Source organism: Branchiostoma floridae, chromosome 12 (assembly GCF_000003815.2).
Source record: "Branchiostoma floridae strain S238N-H82 chromosome 12, Bfl_VNyyK, whole genome shotgun sequence".
Classification (NCBI taxonomy): Eukaryota; Metazoa; Chordata; class Leptocardii; order Amphioxiformes; family Branchiostomatidae; genus Branchiostoma; species Branchiostoma floridae.
The window spans coordinates 9,687,575-9,709,652 of record NC_049990.1 but is presented as its reverse complement, the minus strand read 5'-3'; the positions used below and the strand labels follow the sequence as shown (position 1 = coordinate 9,709,652).

The following is a 22,078-nucleotide window of genomic DNA, read 5'->3' as shown; positions in this document are numbered from 1 at the left end:
GAATGGGATAACAAAAGGTGTGTGCAAAATATGCTTTATTCATCAAGTTTGGTCCGCATAGAATATCCCTGACATCCTTTCATACACCGGTATATTGCATATAAAAAGTGTGGCTTTGATATGTTTAAAATAAACGACTGTAGCAGCACTCTGCTTCGTGTTATGGTGACAGTAGAAATGTGTTTTGAATATCAATGAGTAATTATCTCTACAATGATTCTAGAATGATCATGAACAGTTATAAGTGTTGCAAATTCTTCAACAAACAATCAGCAACAATTGAAACATATTGCGGTTTTTCAGAAACGTCATTTTTTGTTCATTTGGTGTTATGTTATGATGGTATTCTTAAGGTCCGAAAAAGCCCCTCAACATAGAAATAAAAATCCATAACACAGCTCCATATACATGAATAACAGAATAACTTACTTACATAATGGTAGTACTAGTACTTACATAGTATACGTGCCCGACTCATACATAAAGATCAACATTCAGTTATTGTAATAGCTATCGGTTAATAAAAGATATGGCATATTGCAAACAAAATGGCTAGAATATCTCAGTTCTCCTCTAAAATACGTACAGGTAAATCTAAAAAATGAATAAACACTCGACTTTTTAGCATTACATCTTTCTTTACCAGAAATTTCCTTAATAATACTGTCCCTGTTGGTTTTAAACACAACGTTACATGTATTGCAAATCTGCATCGGTTACATAAGACTAAAATAAACAGAAAAAAAGACATTTCACTGAATTGACGTCTTTATCTATAGGATCTCGTGACTATGAAAGAATATATAAATCATTCGTGACTGATATACATACTGGAGATACCTATTTGTCCCCGAACATAAATCTACAACTTCGTGTTCTCTTCTTCATCTGCTTCTTCTACATCCGGTAGAGCGGGAACGGGATTGTTGGCGAGGTATTTGCTGACGTCACTTCCGGTGGCCGCCATCATGGCACTGAAGCGCGAATTCGGGTCGGACATGAGAGCTGCTGGCGTGTCGAACTCTACCAGCTGGGAGAAATGAGTAGAAGGAATGTGAACATCATGATCAGGGAACTTGATTAGAGGCAACTTGTTCATGCACATGCCAAACTCACACAATCACAAACACGCACACACACACAGAAGCACCTGTGCCGGCCCGCATACATTGTATCACCTACATACATGCATATACCCATATGTAGAACCCTTTCAATTAGTAAATTTTAAAGTCTTCAATCGTGTGATATTTCACGTATCAATTTGTTACTTTTTTGCTTTGCATGTCTGTATTTGCGTTTTACGTTCTGTATTTGTAGTACATGTATTTGTTATTCATTTTTGTAACGTTGTTGTACTCTGTTGATGACCCCACGAAAATAAGCTGCAAGCTGGAGTATGTCGTCATCATGTCCTGTATTAAAAAGTGTTGCAATATTAAATAAGAAAAGCGTGTTATATTCACAACGTACCTTTCCATCCTCCATGACCATGATGCGGTCGCTGTTCAGCACAGTGTTGAGCCGATGTGCTATGGTCAGCATGGTGCAGTCTGTGAAGGCCTCGTGGATGGTCTTCTGTATGAGACTGTCCGTCTCTGAGTCGATGGCCGCAGTTGCCTCGTCAAGTAGAATGATCTATGTGGTAGACATGGCAGGGAAAGCTATTTCACGTTTAACTCTCGTTCCAAGACATAACTAGACTGAAGTTGTCCCCCAAATCATCATCATTTAAAGGACAAGCGACCAGTCAAAGCTGACTGGAGGTCAGTGATGCCCCGTCTCTGTTCAATGATAATTGATTGGTCTGAATATTATGATGATCCCAAGCTCATGTCCCTTGATGTAAAGAAAAAACATGACATACAGACCAAACGTGTAAAATCATGTATCGAAAACCCCTACATAACAACTGTACAAAGAGAAGGCAGAGTCGAGTCTCACTTAGCAATAGCAAAACCAACATGTGGTTTTCCGATACTCACCTTGCTGTTCCTAAGCAGGGCCCTGGCCATACAGATGAGCTGTCTTTCACCGACTGAGAAGTTTTCACCATTTTCTACCACGGGAGCCTCCAACTGTTTCTCTAGATTAGAAATCTGTAAGGGACAAAGAACAAGTTTTAAGGAAGCGAAATGAACAAAGAAAGTGACTACTCAAATTTAGGAACCATTAGATCAATCAATCAATGATGAAATCAAGGAGCTGTTCTTTACCGCGTCCTTCATGTATGTCCTCTCCAGCGCACGCCATAGCTCCGGGTCCTTGTACTGATTGAACGGGTCCAAATTATACCTGATTTTAGAAAGGGCAAGTATAGGCAATTAGTCAGTGAATCAGAGAACTAGCAAAAGACTAGTTTCTGTGGCAGGTAGATTGTATATATTCATTTGTAGTGACATTTATAGAATAGAATCCTCTTTTGTGATCAGGACCTTTTTTTGATTTTGACTTTAAAAATGAGAATTCGAAGGTACAATGGTTCACATTTTCAACAATCCGAAGAAATGATCGGCAACATCTCTTTTACTTAGTTTGAGCTGTTCAAATTCCCAGGGAGAAGAAGAAGGGCTTTCCCTACACACCTGATGGTTCCTACAAACAACACGGGGTCCTGCGGGATGATGGACAGTTTGCTGCGGAGGGACTGGAGCCCGATCTTGCTGGTGTCCACCCCGTCGATCAAGATGGACCCGCCCGACGGCTCCACCAATCGGAAGAGAGCAACGCCCAGTGATGACTTGCCTGATGATATCAAATCACAGCAAAGAGAAATTGAGATCAAACATACGTACCTGTAATCTCTTCGTCATACATATCAAATCATATCTATCATTAAATAGCATATTGTAGTAGAATCTTTGGAAAACCGCGGAAAAAGTGAAACACACGGAAGACGTGGAAAGTCTGTCTTACCCGAACCAGTTCTACCCACAATGCCCACGGACTCCCTGGGCCGGATGTTGCACTGGATGTCCTTCAGCACCAAGGGCAGACTCTCCCTGTAGCGCATCTGGTACCGATTAAACTGGAGAACACCCTGGTCAGGCCAGCTCTCAGGCGGGTCCGAGCCTTTTATCTGCTCTGGTGCCTCTTGCTCCAAATTCTGTGAAGGGAAATGCAATCTATTATGATATGACGTAGCAATCGTTTGGTTGTTAAAAATGCCGTCGTTAACAACATATCATCGCTAGCTGGTCCAACAGATCAAACTTTTGGAAATACATTTGCAACAAAAACTAAATAATAGTTTTGCATTGTTTTAGGGGTTTAGCAGACATGTTAAAGTACGTACGTCGGCGTAGTGGGTTATCCTCTCCACACACGTGAACCTGGACTCCGTCTCCGACGCCATCCGAACACAGAGCTGTAGCAGACCTGACGTCTGGAAAAACACGGAAGAAATACAATTTATAGGGTTAATTACGTGGATTAGAAACTAACTGTTTATAAACTCTTTCCTGTAAGCTATAACTAACGGTTACTACAGCTACTGCAGATATTGCTACTACTGCTACTACGTGTACTGTTACTACTGTAACTACTTCTGTAGCTACTATTACTTCGACTTCTAATACCACTGCTACTACCTCTGCTAACGAGTTACTACTACTACTACTACTACAACTACTACAAATAATAATACTGCTACTACGTATGCCAAGCTAGTGCTTTCATATCGACCTACTTCTACTACTACTACTACTACTTCTGCTGCTGCTGCTGCTGCTACTACTGCTGCTGCCTACTACTAGTACTACTACTACTGCTACCTACTACTGCTGCTGCTACTACTACTACTACTACTACGTATGCTAAGCTAGTGCTTCCATGCTGACCTGGATGGCATATGACTGTGCCAGGCTACTACTACTACTACTACTACTACAACTACTAATACGTATGCTAAGCTAGTGCTTTCATGCTGACCTGAATGGCATATGACAGCGCCAGACCGGCCCATGACGCCGGGATCGTACCCTGGAACACCACCACCATGAGCGCGGCCAGAACGTTGATGGAGAGGGCCACAGAGTCGAGCCGGACCGCCAGCCAGCGCGTGCTGTAGTGGTACATCAGGAAGGCGGCATTTTGTTTGTCCAAGAGCGTGGCGAACTTGTCCATGACGTTGTCGTTTTTTTCATAGGCGTGGATGGTGCTGAGGCCCTGGATAGAGGCAGTCACGTGGGAGAACCAAGGGGACCTTCTGACGTTGTCGAACCTGTGGGGAAATGCGAGAGAGGGGGGGGGGGGCCGTCGGTAAGTGACAAGAAATAACATGTATGCTGACATCAGTGACATGATATCAGAACTCGTACAGACTTCCATACACACATCTCCTCATCGAAAAAGCAAGTTTTTCCATGCATCACATCTCTTTTGCTGAATGATAGGGGTGCGCAATGTGGCTGTTGTGGATACAAAAACGTTTTGAAAACAATAAATCAAATCCCATCTCCAGTGGATGATTTCATCAGGTTAGTGAATGACTTCATGACAAGGTCCTATATTCAAGATGACACATTCATAAGAGCTAACTTTCGGTGACCTCGGTTTCAACACTAAAAACACCAGCGCCCCAAAGCTGCAGTGTAAAGTAGAATCAGCCATAATTTTCATTATACCCGTCACATTATCCACGATCTTTGGGCGTATCGATGCAAGATCGGCCATATCTAAGATCGACAGCAGATAGTTGCGCTTATTTGTCACCTGAAAACCGTCCCTGTCACATATAGACCATACATTGTACCTTGTACAATTGTTGTGCAATAGAGTTATCATTATAAGCGAGGCTCGGGCGATTGCCGCAGAATCGTCGTCCGGTCGATTTTCGGGGTATAAGGAAGGTGACAGATATTCAGCCAAACGTCTGCTCTTGTAATGATATGGTTATGAATGTAAAACATTGTCGTACAATAGACAATAACAAATGAACCATTCTATTATGACACATACTACGGCAATGAAAACTTTTATTTGTAAATGAATTGCAGTGACACAGCCTGGTCAGTCAATCAACAAATCACCTTTTTAGTTCCCTGATGATGTGTCTGAAGAATACGAGCACCAGGGCAAACAGGATCCCTAGAGGCCCCAGTGCCACAAGGAACCATGGGAAGACGATGCAGACGTTCAAGATGGAGGCAAAGACGACCCAGACGTTGTCCAGGAACAGCTGCATGGTGAGGGGCAGTCGAACGTCAACTGTTGGAAACAAAACGAGGCAATTCTTAGAAATAGTCATACCAAAAATTAAATATTTACAATGCCCCCCCCCCCTAATCATAATCACAGGTGGGACTTTTTAAACCTTGTTTGCGCATATCTATGTTTTTCAATATTTCCTATTTTGTTTGTAGAAAGCAAAGAAAGAAAATTTGTAAAGCGGTTATTGCAAAATATCCGCAAGATACATCGGTATAGCTTAGACGAATGAAACCATAAACATGGCAGTGACGTCACTTACTCTCATCCAAGTCTCGCGAGAACCTGTTCAGGATCCTACCAGTGGGAGTGACGTCAAAGAACTTCATGGGACAGCGGAATATCTGCTCAAGAACGGAAAACTTTCAATTATCAAGAAAACATGAGAAATAACATTATCTAAAGTAGCATTCTTAACTTTGATTTTAACTTCTACATGTATTATGAGTAAATGGGTCAACGAATGGCATGTGTCTCAATTTATCATCAAGGGACTAAACATGTTGTTCAGATGTTTGATTGGTACAGATCCATAAATATAAAAGAAAGTGCGAATATTCACCTACCGAAGCAAAGACTGAGTCGTGCATCGACGAAGAAGCTCCGAGAGTCACCTGAAAAAGGAAAAAGATAGGCATCATTCAACATCGTCCATGACGTCAACAACTGCATCATATAGGTGTAGTCCTTATTTTATTTATTTATTTGTTCAGCTGTATACAAACAGCCAGGGCTGCCCAACTATCCGTAGGGCTAGTAGGGCTAACCCTGGGAGAGAGAAATACATACATGTTACAGATACAATCACTGCATTAACTTACATTGTAGAAGCAAAACGGTAACCGTTACAAATTTACATCATATACATATATATATATACAATCTGTACATATGGAAAATCACATAGCATGAGGTAGTACATGTACTGACATTAGTTCACAGAAGTCCTTACAGGGAGAATTGAGTTTCTATGTACAAGCTTTACCTTGACGTAACAGTAGCCCTTGATAACTGCGATCACCAGCATGGCCACCACAGTCATGCCATAGATCAGGATGTAGAAGTTCAACCTCGGGTTCTCGGTCAGGTTAAATGTGCTCGGGTCGGATTGGTTCAATGGTACCTGTATCAAACAAAGACAGACAATGTAGTACTATAGTAACCATTAAGGTTGGATTAAAGACGATAAGAAGACATCGACTTCCGGATACTTATAAAAAAATGTAATCATTATTATGACATTTCCATGACGTAATTTGGTCATTCATCTTGAAGAGGGCTGGAGCGTTAAATAAAAATCCACTGAGTGTGCGTTACTTTTGTTAGCCCAAAATTTTAAAGTTTGAACAAGAGATTGTACACATGAAAGATGAACTGCTTTGCACAATGTACTGTGTGGTCGAAAACTTTTTTTAAATGGCCGAAAATTGATGCGAGCACGGATGTCATGCATATAGTCAAGTCAACATGGCCTTATATGGAGTAGCGTAGTGTACATACCCCACTTCCTTGGTTCAACCAGTAAGTCAGCCACCAGTTACTGAAGACCATGGACGCAGTGTTCAGGATAAACAGGAGCATCGTTAAGGTGCAGACGATTACACCTGCAGATGGCAGAGACGGGTAACATTATCAGCAACATAGGAAGGGTCGCAGGGGAGGATATGAGGTAGATTGAAATTATGGTACTTTCATGGTATTTTTATCGCTGTAAAAGCTTGATAGTAGCAGAAAATATATTTGTCTTACCTCCACCAGCCTTGACATATGACCAGTACGTCGCACCGGCCACTGTTCCTTTGTACTTCTCCTCTTCGGTTACCAGTTCTAGCGATAAAGGCAAGACAAGAGAAAACCAGTTCAACAGGTATGAAATGTTTTGACAATCATGCCTGTCGTTATTTGGCATCTATATTTGTCTAGTACTTCCTAACAATATACTCAAGAGTGCAGGGAATAATTTAGAGCGAGGGTCTCCTTCACGAATCACAATTTTCTACTTGCGACATTGACATCAGTGATAGACAGAGCAACCTTTTATTTATCTTTGTGTCTTTGTGATCGAACAACATCTGTTTAGAGTTGTGTACGATTTCATTTTCACAAAGCCCTTTTCTCTGATTATTCCTTGCTTATGGTAAAATATGTTGTACTATGTACATAAAACCCCGAATTACTTTGAGGGTCTCCGTCTTCTTTCTTTCCCTCTGGTTCTGGGTCGAAGTCTTCTCTCTCGGGCGGTTCTTCGATGTGTCCGGCCGTCTCGCTGGCGGTGCTGTGGACGGACCGGATACTGTAGGACCGCTTCAAGTTCATGGAGCTACGGACGGAATCCTGTCGTTGGAACGACCTGAAAAAACGAAAGTTGAGTTACAATTGATTTCCATAAAAACTTTACAGATAAAAGATTACAGATAAATCGGTACATCAATGAAGCCAATGGACTGTCTGTCTTTCTTTCTTTCTGCCCTACACTTACCTCTGTGACGCACGTTTGGAATCCCTCCTTCTTAGTGACCGCTGTACAGACGGGTTCCTTTGCAGGGGACTGAAAAAGAACAAATTATAAGTGTCCCTTTCACTAAACAAAGCACTACAATGGCAATGAAGTACATACAGTACTGTAGTACGAACATCCGGTGGACCAATGTGTAGTGGCAAATTTGAAGGCTTTAGTTCTTCTTCTACCATGTATAGGCCACAGCCTGTTTGTAATGGTGCCTGAATGGCTCAATTCACAACATCATGTTAATCTACCAAGGTGTGTTTGTAAGAACCTTTCTGTCTCGATCACCACGTCCTCCTGCTCGACAATCAGGTCAGCATCTTCCTCGTCCTCCTCATCCTCGTGAAAGCTGTGAAAAAGAAAAATGCATAGACTTAACATACAATGCTAAACTTTCTTCCAACACAAAGGTATACACTGGCCAAATTCTCAACGACCACTGTCGCCTTCTTCAGGATTAATACTGATAACAAAGTTTAGCATTGTACTATGATTACTTTTAACACAGATGAGCTTCCATGATAATGCATAGATTTAGTGTTACTGTCGTAGTATAGACAATTAGCCGTACAATACTCTTATCATGACAATTCACACTGCGCATAAAATCGAAATACAGGAATATGCCTTCTAAGAGCTTACTGCTTTCCTCAACAAACTTGGTGAACGCTATCGTAAAATGGAGTTTGTATAGCTCTGGATACGTAGACTTACTTCAAGATGAGATTAGCATATTCTCCATTGAGGTTCATCAGCTGACGGTGTTTGCCTTTTTCCGTGATCCGGCCGTCGTTGAACACGATAATCTCATCACAATCGCTGAGATACTGAAAGAAAAGTAACGAAAAATGGTTACATCTCGATGTACGGTGAAAAATACGGTCACAACCCTGTATACCTCGACTTTTTGTGAACAGATCAATTGGCCTAATCTTCTAAAGAAAGTTGTTGTTTTCTGACCGACCAGTCAGAAAATATTACGTATACGATGTTTTCTTGAATTCATTCTGAAGTCAGCAATAGAAACGGGTAAGAAAATCGCTCAGTTATGCTCTGGTACCGCCCGTGCCCGAAAATAACCCTGTAGCTGCATTGTGTCCGATGGGGGGGGGGGACGTAGGGGTCCTAAAGTGAAGAAAAACACCCCATAAACTACCCGATGGGGCCCTTTTTGCAAACTGGACCTTAACATTTACTAGATTACAATGCACACAACCTATTCATTTTCAGCTATACTTAAAGGCGGAATCCATCTCTACCGTACCTGCAGCTGGTGTGTGACGAACAGCACCGTCTTGTCCTTGAGTTCCTTTTTGACGTAGTTGTTGAAGATGTGCTTCCCGACGTGCGCGTCCACGGCGCTCAGGGGGTCGTCCAGCAGGTAGATGTCTCTGTCGGCGTACAGCGCACGCGCCAGGCTGACGCGCTGCTTCTGTCCTCCGCTGATGTTCACTCCGCGTTCTCCGATCTGAGGAGCAATACTTACGTTATCAACGTCGCTAAATGAACTTTGATAAAAGTAGATATATCTAACCAACCTGGGCGTAATATATCTAGTTATGCTCCATTTGGTGAATGAATGTCTCACGTAGTTGAATCCGCATCAACTTTGGCAACACAGTTGCTAACATATAGCTACACTGTTCTTTCCAAGGTGGTTGTTGTCAAATACGGAATATGCGTTCCCTTTAGTCGTAAGCACCTCTTCGTGATCCAGTTATTCTTTTTTATGCTAGTCCAAGTAAAACTCAATCCCAAATAAAACATACCTCAGTCTGGTCTCCGTCCGGCAGCTGCTGGAAGTCCGGTAGTAAAGAACAGGCGTAACAAACCCGGTCGTATCTACGATGAAATAAACAATGACAACTTAGATGGTTTGATTCAATCATTCAGTTTTGCCACTCACGGAGTGTAGTCTTCTGAACTAGAACGGCAAATCGCACGTTTGCATTTCATATGCGCCTCTGGTGATGACAATGGATGTATACAAGTTGTATACATTTTCCTCATCCCACTCATTGTTTGGGAGCCCATGTCGGTGATTTTTATTTTCTTGCTAAATCTGTCATTTTAAGCTTAAAATACATTTTCAACAGTGTCACGTCATTATGTTTTGGGATGGGTGCTTTTTTCCAACAAGCAAAATTACGTGCAAATGTGTCTTCTTAGCCGTAATATTAAAGCACGATTTGAACAAGACGCCTGTTGCAATGATATGTACATCAGATATCAATGAATTCAAGGTCTTAACAATTTTAACCTACTTCTCTTTGTCGAAGGGCTGTCCGAACAGAATGTTGTCGCGCACGCTGCTGTTCAGAATCCACGCCTGCTGTGCCACGTACGCGTAATTTCCGTCTGTCGCCACCTTCCCTTTTAAAAGCCGCATCTGTTGAAGAAATTGCAACGTTTAGTATATACTTTTCACGTGTGTTGCCTGAAATATGTGGTAGTTAAACAAAGAATTGTACTTTTAAATCAACTTTTCTTAGTGGCAGAATTCATCACGGATGAATTATAAAATGAAGATACAGATGAGTACGAACCTGTGCAAGGATTCCAGAGATGAGAGAACTTTTCCCGGAGCCCACTCCTCCACAGACCCCGAGTAGAGATCCCTAAAACAATTAAAACGTTCAATACACTGTCTTGATTGGTCGCAACTTTTAATCATTGAATCGTACTTTGATATGAAACCATATGTATAATGTAAAACAAATAATGAATACATGTACAATTATCCAGAAAAGCACTTAACTAAAGCATGTTGAAAAGCAAAATCACCTTAGGAAGTGTGAGATCAATGTCAAAGATGGTAGGAATAGTCTTGTCCTTTTCTTCCTCCTCCTCCTCCTGTTTGTCCCCGTCTTTACCCTTCTTCCCTTTCTTTCCCTTCTTTCCGTTTTTCCCAGGCGGTCCTCGTCCTCCGGGCGGGCCGCCATTTTGCATCTTCCCAGAATCCTTTCCTTTCTCCGATTTCTCCTCGCCCTTCCGGTCCAGCGCGTCCCAGCCGAACGTGGCGGCGGTGATCTCAATTGCGTTGCACCGGTCGGATGGTTTGTCCTTATAGGGCTCCAGTTCTTCCATGATAAGCACACTCTGTACGCAAGACACATAAGATTTTCAAGTTCATGTTCAGGAAACCAGTATTGAAGCATGAAAGGTCCTTGGTGTTACTTTCTTGGAAAAATTCATGCAAAACTACACTGCGTACCTATGCATGTCAGAGATAAACGAGATAGATTGTATCTATGATTTTTATCAAGGGTTATAAGAAAACATATGCGGTTGGTAAATCCTTTTCTAACACTAGGATGTGCTACGTGCACTACAATTGAATGATTACCTTGATTCTTGCAGCGGCGATTAAACTCTCCCCTATCGCTCTCACGGAGAATGGCAGCAGAGCCAGGCCGAACCGCAGGGAATTGAACACGGACACTACGGTGAAAGCCTGGAAAATAGATTACAAATAACCGGTGTGGCAACTCTAGAGGAGACTTAAACCATCTGGACATCGTCTCTCTCTTAGACTGATGGCAAAGCTGAGCACAAATCTCTGCACCTTCCAATAACATTTACAACCGTCTCCGAGTTCGATTCGATCATCGGAAGATACAACATGGTGTCAGAAGTGGGATCCGACCCCCCAATAAAAAAGGCAGATACACACTAAGATAAAACCTACCTGCGCAGGAGTGAGGTTGTTCCCGGACAGAGTATGGCCGATGAAGGACAGCACAGCTGCGATGACAGGTACAGCAGGGGTGACAGCGAAGCTCATGGCCTGGACAAAACCAGCTGTTTCCAGCATCTTCCTCTCCTGTGCCCGGATACCTGGACAAACGTAGCCAAGATTTTTTATCTGCGTGACCAGTAAATTGACATCAACAGTTCTCCACTTGGAGTTGTTGATACCAAGATTCTTTTAATACGCTTGGGAAATGTTATGTGTATGCCTGTTCTTTTCGTAATATCATCCTTGCTCCAAAGGACTGCAAACCCTAGTTACCAACACCACGAATATGGAGTTTCACTTACCACCGATTGTCTTGGCGAAGGGTCGCTCCCATGCGTACATCTTGATGAGTTTGACGCTGGTTAGCATCTCGCTCATCATGCGGACGCGCCTGTCGGTGATGCGGACGCACTTCCGGCGGATCACCGCCACGATCTTGCCAAATAGACCCTGAAAAAAAGAGTCAACATGACATAGTGTTGAATATGAGAAAAGCAGACTTCATTTCACACGGTGCGTTTTGTACATTGAGTAGAAAAATGCACCGGCCAAGGTACATCTGGGTTAAAATTAAACAATAAACAAATAGACAGGTGAAAGAGAATAAAAATGTTTGGTAGGGACCGATGTCAAATTATTCCCAATCTTTGCTTCTCCTGACCACCCCTAGAAACTAAATGAAGAGCTTCCAATTGTCCACGCCTCTCGAAAGAGTGCAGCCGAGAGCTTGTGTGAAAGCGAGGCTGGCCAAAAAGTAAAAATATGGCTCACCTGTAAGGGTAAAAACACGATGAACGTGAGGACCCCCAGCAGAGCCCAGGGCCCCAGGATAATGCAGGTGTAGATGATGCCCGGGATGAAGAGCAGAGGCGTGTTGACGATGAAGTTTCCAAAGGCCACGAACTCGAACAGACGCATGCCGTCATTGGACAGAAGGTTCACCAACTGCAATGCGTAATATTAACATATCAACATACTGTTATCATTTATCCAGAAAAATCTAGCTGTTTATAATGGCATCATCCGTCGTATTATCAAATAAAGAGAGAAACTAAAATACAAAACATTCAATATTTATACTAATATTTTCTTTGGTATTCTCGATTGTCGAATATGCTCAGGGTGGCTACGCCCCTTGCTTGATATGAAGCTTCCAGTTACAATTATACTAGTCTAGTGAATATCAGAATTCGTTATCGTGCTATTATGTCATTTTGTTTTTCATGTACGGCAATGTCAATTTTGCACAGGTTAGAGTTGGGGTTAGGGTAAGAGTTAGCTATAAGGTCAGTTCCATGAACAATTCAAAATAATGACACACGAACCTCCCCAACGGACTTGTCCTTCAAACTGCGCAAGCGTAGGATCTTCTTGAAGACCAATGAGAGCGATCCTCCCATGAGCCTGACGCCTGTGCGGTAGTTGAGCACGAACATGAAGCTGATGGCCAGGACCCTGATCATCTCCGTACACAGCATGCCGCACACCAGCGCGATCCCCACATTGATGTTCGGGTTCGTCGTCTCGGCGTAGGCCAGCAGCTCTTTGATGATCACCGACTGTATGTGGTACAAGATTCATACATGTATTTAAGATTTGTGTTTCTTTAAAACTTACAAAAACTAAGAAAATAGACGTATTCAATGATGATCACTGACTGTGGTATAATATTCATATATGTGTAAAAGATAAAAGATTGGGTAAAGATTTTTGTTTGTTTAAACATTACAGAAACTAAGAAAATAGACGCATCAAATGATGATCACCGATTGTGGTAAAGCATTATATGTGAGGTTCGATAAAGATTCACATTTGTTTTGTATATTGACAAGAACTGTGAGAGTTAACACTTGACACAAACTTAAAGCTTGTAGCAGATCCACAACTGATTATCAAACTTCAATCATCGATGAAAAAGTTACAAATGCGAATTTGTTTAGGAGGGGTTATGAACATTTGGTTTCATAGTCCAAAAGCACAGTCCCTCGACAAGCATGTTTTCCCTAATCTCCAGGCAGATCTTGCTGTAGCATAAAATAGTATCATAAGCTTAGGAAGGAGTTTTGCCGGCAGAGGAGTTTCATTGACCACAGCGTGACCACAGTTTCTGCCGCCTAAACTCCCTCCCAAGCTTATGATACTATCGTATGCCACAGCAAGATCTGCCTGGAGATTATGTTATCCTTTGTCAAGGAAGTATTTATGTTCTCAAGGACGTGTAAAAACTCAAAGGAGTACTGAAACTTACCGCGGAGATGAAGGAACACGCGAGGCTGCAGAACAGGACGAGAGAAGCCACAATCCACCGAGTTTTGATGGCCCGAAGCATGACCCTGTAGTACGAGGCCTTCTCGATGCCTCTAGACTGAACTTCCTCCTGCCACAGTCTCCATAGTCTGAATATAATGATGCAAGGAATAGACATTAGTTATCAATCCAGAACCCAAGAACTATCGTATAGTGGATATTGTTGCCATCCTGTACTGTATGAGCATCATACAGAGCGTTAACTCTTACAGCAAGATGTGCAAAGACTAGGTCCAGTGTTATATATTATATATAATAGCTGCTGCCGCGCCGCGTGCTTGCGAAGCTTGTCTTGTGTGTTACGTCGGAGGGCGGGTTTTCCAGCTGCATGTAGATACAGATACATGGAATTTACAGTTAGATATGCTGCTAAAGGCAGGGTACGGCCCAAAAGCAGAACTGCAGTATAAAAAACAACAGCGTTCAACTGTAAGAATTTGTTTTTACATAGAATTGTTTCTACATAGAATCGCCCAATTTTGCTCACCGCTGACCCGCAGAATCAGAAGAGTCGTTAGGAGCTAAGTCGTAGATGTCCGGTTCCTCCACTTTCCCCTTGGTAGCCTTCCACACTATGGAGTTCATCCAGCCCGAGTAGATGTTGGAGAACAGACCGCTTTGGTCAACGGGAAATATATGTCTGTCCCTGTGAAAGGTAGTAGACAATTTCTTATTTATTTCGAGCGTAACGACATTGAAAATCATGGGGAGTAATAGTTATGAATCAAGAAAATGCTATTTAATAGCACTTTTTATGGATGGCATCCTCTGCAAACTCCCAATGTAATGCAAAAGCGAAAAAAACACATGTTGGGTATGACGCAAAATGCCTAATATATAAATATATCACACTATGGAGACAGGGGTTCGGATACCTCATGCCTCCATTAAGTAGTTTAATCCTACAAATTAGTTACACTATTAAAGTAAGCCTGTAACCGACATTGACCTTCGCTTTTCTAAGACCTATCCATATACCAAATATCATCACAATCCATCCAGAGGTTCTTAGGTCATGCTGAACTCAAATATCCGGAAACACAAACAAGCAAACCAACAAACATACACACAAAGACACCATTCGTAGCTTGGGAAAATGACAGCTCAGCGACGACGGTATTCTACCAGTTTCGACTTTAATATGTCTTTCTCAAGAATAACAGAGATCGGACCACTCCTCCTTTTATACCTTTCTGTGCCTCCCTATAGTACAGGGCGCTCTATCCTGAGTTTACGATATTGACCAATCAGCGTAAAGGGTTTCGTTTTGCCCTGGCTATAGGCTAGGTTGCCCTGATCTAGGTCTAGTTCACTATGCACACAAAGACACAAACAGACCAAACATTATACCTCTATTTTCCACGGAGGTAATTACTTACTTTTTGGTAGATCGAAATGGTATAAGAATCTTCATGGACTCGCTGTATTTGCCCTTGCTTTTCCCTTTCACGTCGACAGGAGGTGTTTCTCTCAGGTTTGTCGTGCTAGCTTGAGTAGGGGTTGCAGTTCCACCGTTTGCCGCGTGGTGACCATTTTGGTCTTCCCTGGTCACAGGTGAGTCGATGGCGGACCCGTTCTCGTTCGAACTTTTCGTCATGATTGCGAAGAAATGTGTGGACAGTTCTGTGGACAAAAAAACATAGACCATATCAGGAAACGAATCAATAAAGGGATTATTTCAGACGCAAAAGAAAAAAACGCTTACCTGGTTTGCCGCAAAAAAATGCACGTTAATCATCACAATGATCATCAAAACATATAAAACAGTACGGTGGGTAGGAGGTTTGTGCATATTCGTTACCGAAGATTCCCGGTTGACCGAAAGGTCATCCACCCTTCAGTTCTAAAGTTTCCCACATCACCATGTCTTTTCCCATCCTGGTTTACATAAGTAGACCCTGTTGCATTAACAAATGTATGAGTGTCTAAATCCCGGTTGTTGTCGCTCTTCTAGATTTACACGCTATTGGTAATATCTTCAGTGGTTGAGCATGCAGCACAGACGACGAGTCTGCGAACTCTGACATTTTCGGCAGTGCGTGTGCGGTGCTCTCCCAAACATCGCCGGATTTTTAGGAATAGGCCGCTGTTTAATAGGGAGGTCCCCGAGCCCCGTTAGATATGATAGGGTAGGTTTTCAGAAGAAGAAATACGCGCAGTCCTTTGGCGATCAGCAAATACCGCCTATGCTGTGTAAAGGGTACGGATATCTATGAAATAGGACGGACTGCCATAACTTCGGCCAAAGCCGCGACCCAATGTTCATTTTACTTGTCAAGGGCTGGGGACGTATATTTTGATGTACATTAGACAAACAACTTTTTGTGTGCGTTGTAGCCCTGTGAGGAATAAATGATGTTATATCAAAATGCTGTATCGAGGGTCACACGCATGAGAAGGGCTGGCGGAGTCACTGAAAGTGCAAAAGATGCCTCCAGGCGACGTTTGTTCAATGTCGGTAGAGTATCGCAGTAAACAATTTCGGTACATCATCAGAAGTACTTTGTCCGTACGGTCAGTTAACAAGATTATATTTTGCTGGAAGATTTAGAGCTGTGACAGAGCCAGTCACGGCGTCGCCGTAATGATGTACGAAAACATTTTTTCTGTTACCAAACAGAAATACATGAATGTTTAATTATGCCTCTTGAAGCCACAGACTACAAGGACGAAACCGCTATTACGATATGCATATACCTATAAGACAGTGAAACAAAAATTAATGCATTTTGTGTGATAGCAGGTTTATCTTTTTTTATACAATGCTTTGAAATATAGCACAAAGTTAAAGGAATAAATCTTCCTGAAATATCTTGATTTGTATGAGCAAACTCATAAAACCTCCTTGGTACCGTACGAGCGAACGAGTTAATTTCAAAACAACGCCACAGTAGAAGTCCTTCAAAAGCAAAGAGCAATTCTTCAGACCCACTTACATTTATATATATATAACTGTATGTCACAATACTCACAGAAAATCGAAACCCTCCTTCCTAGAGAAACAACGTCGATCGGAAGCAGTCCAAACTTCTAGTCTCTACGTTTCTAACTGCACTGCAAAGCTTTTCCAGTGCTCTGAGACCGGGACGTGTGAACTACTCAGCAGCTAAGCATCGTCTGCCAGCTCTGGTCTGCAAAGTGCGTTTTAAGTAACACTACACCTCTGGCTATGCCCGTGCGGACGTTCACATGCCTTCAGGACAATTCGCTGTCAATCTTATTGTTTGAATGATAGTTCGATATGGGTCTGTACAACGCTTTGTGTTGGAAATGTATACATAACAGAAATACACTCAGTCTTCAGCGAAATCCAATGCCATTTAAAGGAGTAACATGAATTTAGAAATACTGTTTTATTTTTTTCGATGTTCAACCTGTCCACCAGTTCGCACGGTTCACTATGTGAAGATGGAAGTACAGTACTGTTTTTACTCTGGGTATGAGTTATTCTAGGGAAAATATGAGTGATGCACCCTTCGTCTTATACATGTAAGCTGCGATGTGTGTTTGGGGTTCCTGATAAAATGGTTTCGGTTTACTTCACCAGTACGGTGACCGTACGATCTGCCGCGTGTTCAGATGCACTGGGGAACTTTGTCCGTACGGTCAGTGACCTTTGACATGTCAAACGGTTGTGCAATGCTGTCCTTGAATTTCTAGTATCTACCTGCTTCTGTTTTTTGCCCCCACCTACCACGCTATGTTTTCCACACGGTAGTGTAAGGCTTTAGACCTGAAAGGCTGTAAATAGATCTAGAATGACTCTGCCAATAGACTATGAACCTTTTTGCATCGTCATTTTCGGTGGAGTGTTGGTCTTGCACTGGGAAAGAGAAGAGATTGTCTGAATTTTGTAACAGATCTAGGCTCAGATTTTGTACTGATATCAATTATACTTAACGATGTTTGAAAATCGTGGGAAATTTCAGACCTGATCTGACGCAACCTGACAGGCATCAACCATTTCAATTTAGTATAACGAATCATTGTCATTAGACAAAATTAACAAACCAAGATTATAGATTTTGAGAACTAGAACTAGAACTAGAAAAGCTAGGGAAATGCACAATACGCAAGGAGAATTCAGATTTTTGGTTACCACATTGACCGACACACGTACGTACATATAATGACAGAAAAGGCCCACAAGCCGTCGGCCTTAAAAAATGCACCATCATTTTCGTGAGCTCCCATATGCATCTCTATTACAGCCCTTGCCTACATATTCATTCGGTTGCCCTTTACCCTACTTACGCCTCCCAGCTGTTGGCAGGCATTAAACCATTGATACCAAATACTGATCCTGTCACGACTAGGTCGGTACGCTTGGCATGCAGAGACCTATCTATCCTAGTGACTTCTTTTATCTCCAAGCAGACGTATGGATTCGTTTTTGTGCGCTTTTCGTTTGTTTTGTGTAAACAGTGTTATGTCTTTCTTCTGTATGTTCTAGAGTGCTTCAAGTTTTTCATTATTCATTACCTCCATGAAATGTCATGGAATGGAGGTTATATTTTCTGTTATGTGTCTCTGTCTGTGTAGATGATTACTCAAGAACGGCTGGATGGATTGGTTTCATACTTGTTGTGTTGGTGAGGTGTGATGAAAGCTCGAATCGATGAGATTTTGGGAGCCGTATCTGTCGTTATAATCGATGTAATAATATCAGAAATCACCCCTATATTTGAGATATATTGGTACAGGCATCGTGCTTTATGTGTTTGTTAATGGGCTTAGCTCCAAGCAGATGGTGAGGTGACAGCTGTTTGGGGAACCCCGAGTTTTTTTAATATGATAATTAGTTTTATTTATGTCTGCTTAGGATATGAAGCGTAAGTATAATTGTAAGAAGTTGAGTTACATTTAACGATAATGCTTAACAGGTATGGATGTCTCACATACTGTACTGCTGATTTGAGTGACATGGTGATTAAAATGCCATTAGGTCCTCTCATCTGGGTTGGGTGTCAGAAGTTTTATGGGCGATACAGATGTTCTGATTTTGTTACGATAAGGGACAGTTGTTAGTTGTCTCTTTCGTAGCCAATGGTACTTGTTTTGTAGCAGACGGGGTTGGCGCCAAGTATTCATCTTACAGTTGGTGTAGGGCTGTCAGAGAAAAGTGTGCATCTCGTTTTTGTACCGTGTGAACAGCTGATGTTATGACATATTGGTGGAAAATCAAATCACCATCTGACTAAAGTTGGCCACATCCCTTCTTCTTTCTGAGTTTCCCAACTTCCTCCCACCACACAGCTCTGAGGCACATAGTCGAACCTCAATAATGCTGACAACCTTAGACATTTTAAATGCCAAACATCAAGCTTAAGGAACACCACGCTACCATATGCCGTCGACCTCTTAAACGCACATTACACAATTAAGTGTCACATTTTGATAACTACTAATCAGATGGACATCCTCTGTGTCATTAAATAAATACACCACTACTTTCCCATAACATTTATATTATATAACCATTACTCTCAAATACAACCGACTATAAACATACATACCATCCACAAAAAAGCAGTAAATGTTTCATGGAGGTATGAGGTCCCCGAACTCTAGTTCTTTTTATTTTGCCAACTCTATATTCTAAGTAAATATCTAGTGTCGTCATCTACCCTATCTCTCTTCGACTCCTTTTTAAAATTCCACAAATTCTGTCATCGAAGGACAAATACCCAAACAATGGCACTTTGTCAGTGGGAGAACGAAAATGGGACGCGGGAAGGGTCAATGAAAGTACAAGAGATACCTTAAGGCTACGTTTCAATGTAGCTTTACATAACATACAACCATCAGTAAGGTAAAATCTACTCTTTTGTGTGTGTTTCTTTTATAAATCTATACTTTGAAATGTTGCATAATATTTCATTGATAGCATCAAGGGCTACACAAATTGGCTCAACTGTCGATCATCAACCGCTGTTTAGTGGAAAGTAGTTGATGCTAAAGTTTCTGACAGGTGCAGCGTTCTACGAGCACAATCTTACGTAAACTCCAAGCAGAAGTTTAGAGGGGACAGATTGTACTAATTGTTTATTGCGTGTTATTTTTTTCCACAGTCGATACTTGAACTTAATCATTTGCTTTTCAGACATCAAATGTCTTACGCAAGCAAACTTAACATGCAACAACAACAACAACAACAATAGGAAACAATCGATAGATCTCCTCTCCTAAGATTTACTTGGAGAAAACACTTACGGTACCAGTAAGCGTGGCATGACATGCGCATGGTTAGAGCCCGATAGAAGGCTGCGAAAATTCAAGCACTACACAAACAAACAGAATTGCAAACTGACTCTTTATCGTTTCACTCAACTTAACTGGGTGATATGCTTTTGTTTACTCTGATTAAGAACCTCTAAACATTTAGCAAATAGACGACCGAATAGAACAAATAGAATACTCTCAACTGGTCAGAAAATTACAATACTACTGCTTCTCGCAGTCAGAGTTAGATTTATATAAAAATCTGATCACACTGATCACAAAATTTGCAAAAAGGATAGTTTTCTATCTCGCATTGAGTTAGAATAACGTTATATATATATATATATATATATATATATATATATATATATATATATATACAAAAACACTGAGGATAACTTGACAAAACTTGCACCTCAACATTTGTCCACCTCTCCCAAATCCTTGCCTGTGCGTCCTTCAATACTAGTGGCAGAGATATCAGTACGGCAAACATGGTGCGTCCGTACGGACGTTGAACTTGACAATAACTATATCAGGAAGTTGTCCACGACGCATTTCCTTACATAGTCGAATATCCCATGCAGCGTTAAAGTTGTCACATTATGCGACAAAGGCTGGTCTTAACGTGTTTACAGACTCGTTGTTTACATACTGTTTAGCTATAAACATAATCTTTAGTTCATTGTGCTCAAAGTGCGTCTCTTCTCAGTATAACTTTAAATGTCACTAGTACTACTGACTTCCGGTTGTCGGACATGACACGAGGGAGGGGAGAGCTGACGTAGTTCTACGCTGGGCCAAAGTTTTTGTCAAGTTGCCAGAGAGATAAGACCAAACCCAAGCCAAAACGTCTGCATTGACATTGCCGCTTATATCATACGTATACATATCGCCTATAGTATGTTATATCAACCCAGCGTTACAAGGCGTTTTGTAAATCTAGATGTGTTTTCAAGCCACCATGTCCAAGATTAGCCACCAACCGGTATGTGTACACCACATTGGCAAGTCAACTACTCAATATTTACTAGCTCAGTATAGTAGTACATCCTAGATAACAGTTTTAAATGATATCTAACCTCTATGCTTTGAAATATACGGTATACATGTATGATAGCGCGCTGTCTAACATGAGCGATCAAATAACGAGCCCTGTAAGGTGATCTCCGTGCGCCACCTTTTTTCAAGGACAGATTCACACAAGTCAAGCCATAGTGTCTCACACGAAGTGTTGGTACAACAATCTATGTGCTGCACAACATTTACACTAGTGAGTCGTGTTGTAGTTAGCTATCCAGTTGCAATTGCGGTACGTATTGTTATCAAAGTAAGGACTACATATAGAATTTCCCACTGAATATGTACACTCACAAAATTATGATGTAACAGTTTCGTACAGGACGATCCATATGGTAATCATGAGACAACATAACTTAAGACAACTTACCTCAGTTGAGAAGATTGCCAAGAAACCAGGGAGTCCCCCGGGAGAGGAAGACGCTCAACCCCGGTGTCTTAAGTCAGCCAAGACGTGGGCAGTCTTCCACACCTGGCCGAATGATAACCCGATTATCTGTGACTTCTTGCCTTTTCAGTGATGCCAGGTTGTTGACCCGAACATACGTGACACGACCTGTATCAGTGAATACTAATGGACCTGTTGTACAACTGTCTGTCCCACATCATGTTGGGCGAGACCATTTCTCATTTGCAGGGGTGGTTGCAACGTTGGTGGATTGTGGTATGGCTAAATATACCATGCACCTTCATGGTGCTGGTAAAATGCAAGCAGAAATAAGGCAAGAGACTTACTTTGGGACGGAGATATAAAATTTAACCACACCCCCACCCCCTCTGCAAAATGGACGAGCCGCTGCTGACATGACTTTTTTTCGTGTTTCCAACTCGTAAATCTTCTTTTAAATCATTTACTGCTGACCAACTTCTTTGCCTGCGTATATCGTCACATATTAGACAGTAAAGTGTTCGCGGGAATTTCTGACAAGAAGTATCCCAGACTGTGACGATATCCTTATCAAGGTCAATGCCAATGTCAATGTCATGGAGATAGAGAGGAAACGGCACGCTAAAAA

The 22,078-nt window shown here is 41.7% G+C and overlaps 1 protein-coding gene across 5 annotated transcripts in view; it reads right to left on the bottom strand.

The window, feature by feature from the left end:
• Nucleotides 1–18: 18 nt before the first annotated feature.
• LOC118426887 (multidrug resistance-associated protein 5-like) overlaps nt 19–22,078 on the bottom strand; it is a 24,317-nt gene continuing 2,257 nt past the window's right edge. For 2 of the 5 annotated variants that reach the window (XM_035836475.1, XM_035836478.1), the window contains exons 2-32: nt 15,140–15,383; nt 14,248–14,406; nt 13,702–13,849; nt 12,779–13,012; nt 12,225–12,398; nt 11,756–11,903; nt 11,403–11,551; nt 11,061–11,168; nt 10,499–10,813; nt 10,261–10,332; nt 9,979–10,103; nt 9,484–9,556; nt 8,979–9,182; nt 8,429–8,541; nt 7,986–8,063; nt 7,688–7,756; nt 7,386–7,558; nt 6,958–7,035; nt 6,709–6,812; nt 6,194–6,331; nt 5,775–5,822; nt 5,471–5,552; nt 5,031–5,208; nt 3,931–4,222; nt 3,296–3,385; nt 2,917–3,106; nt 2,586–2,745; nt 2,217–2,295; nt 1,986–2,099; nt 1,474–1,638; nt 19–1,030 (exon numbers count right to left, since the gene is read on the bottom strand). In XM_035836475.1, coding sequence (XP_035692368.1) covers nt 863–1,030; nt 1,474–1,638; nt 1,986–2,099; nt 2,217–2,295; nt 2,586–2,745; nt 2,917–3,106; nt 3,296–3,385; nt 3,931–4,222; nt 5,031–5,208; nt 5,471–5,552; nt 5,775–5,822; nt 6,194–6,331; nt 6,709–6,812; nt 6,958–7,035; nt 7,386–7,558; nt 7,688–7,756; nt 7,986–8,063; nt 8,429–8,541; nt 8,979–9,182; nt 9,484–9,556; nt 9,979–10,103; nt 10,261–10,332; nt 10,499–10,813; nt 11,061–11,168; nt 11,403–11,551; nt 11,756–11,903; nt 12,225–12,398; nt 12,779–13,012; nt 13,702–13,849; nt 14,248–14,406; nt 15,140–15,383 — 4,472 coding nt within the window. In that variant the 3' untranslated portion in view covers nt 19–862. Of the gene's footprint in view, nt 1,031–1,473; nt 1,639–1,985; nt 2,100–2,216; nt 2,296–2,585; nt 2,746–2,916; nt 3,107–3,295; nt 3,386–3,930; nt 4,223–5,030; nt 5,209–5,470; nt 5,553–5,774; nt 5,823–6,193; nt 6,332–6,708; nt 6,813–6,957; nt 7,036–7,385; nt 7,559–7,687; nt 7,757–7,985; nt 8,064–8,428; nt 8,542–8,978; nt 9,183–9,483; nt 9,557–9,978; nt 10,104–10,260; nt 10,333–10,498; nt 10,814–11,060; nt 11,169–11,402; nt 11,552–11,755; nt 11,904–12,224; nt 12,399–12,778; nt 13,013–13,701; nt 13,850–14,247; nt 14,407–15,139; nt 15,384–16,732; nt 16,751–21,432; nt 21,634–22,078 lie in introns of those variants that run through there. The other 3 variants (XM_035836477.1, XM_035836476.1, XM_035836479.1) reach the window with 3 other exon arrangements.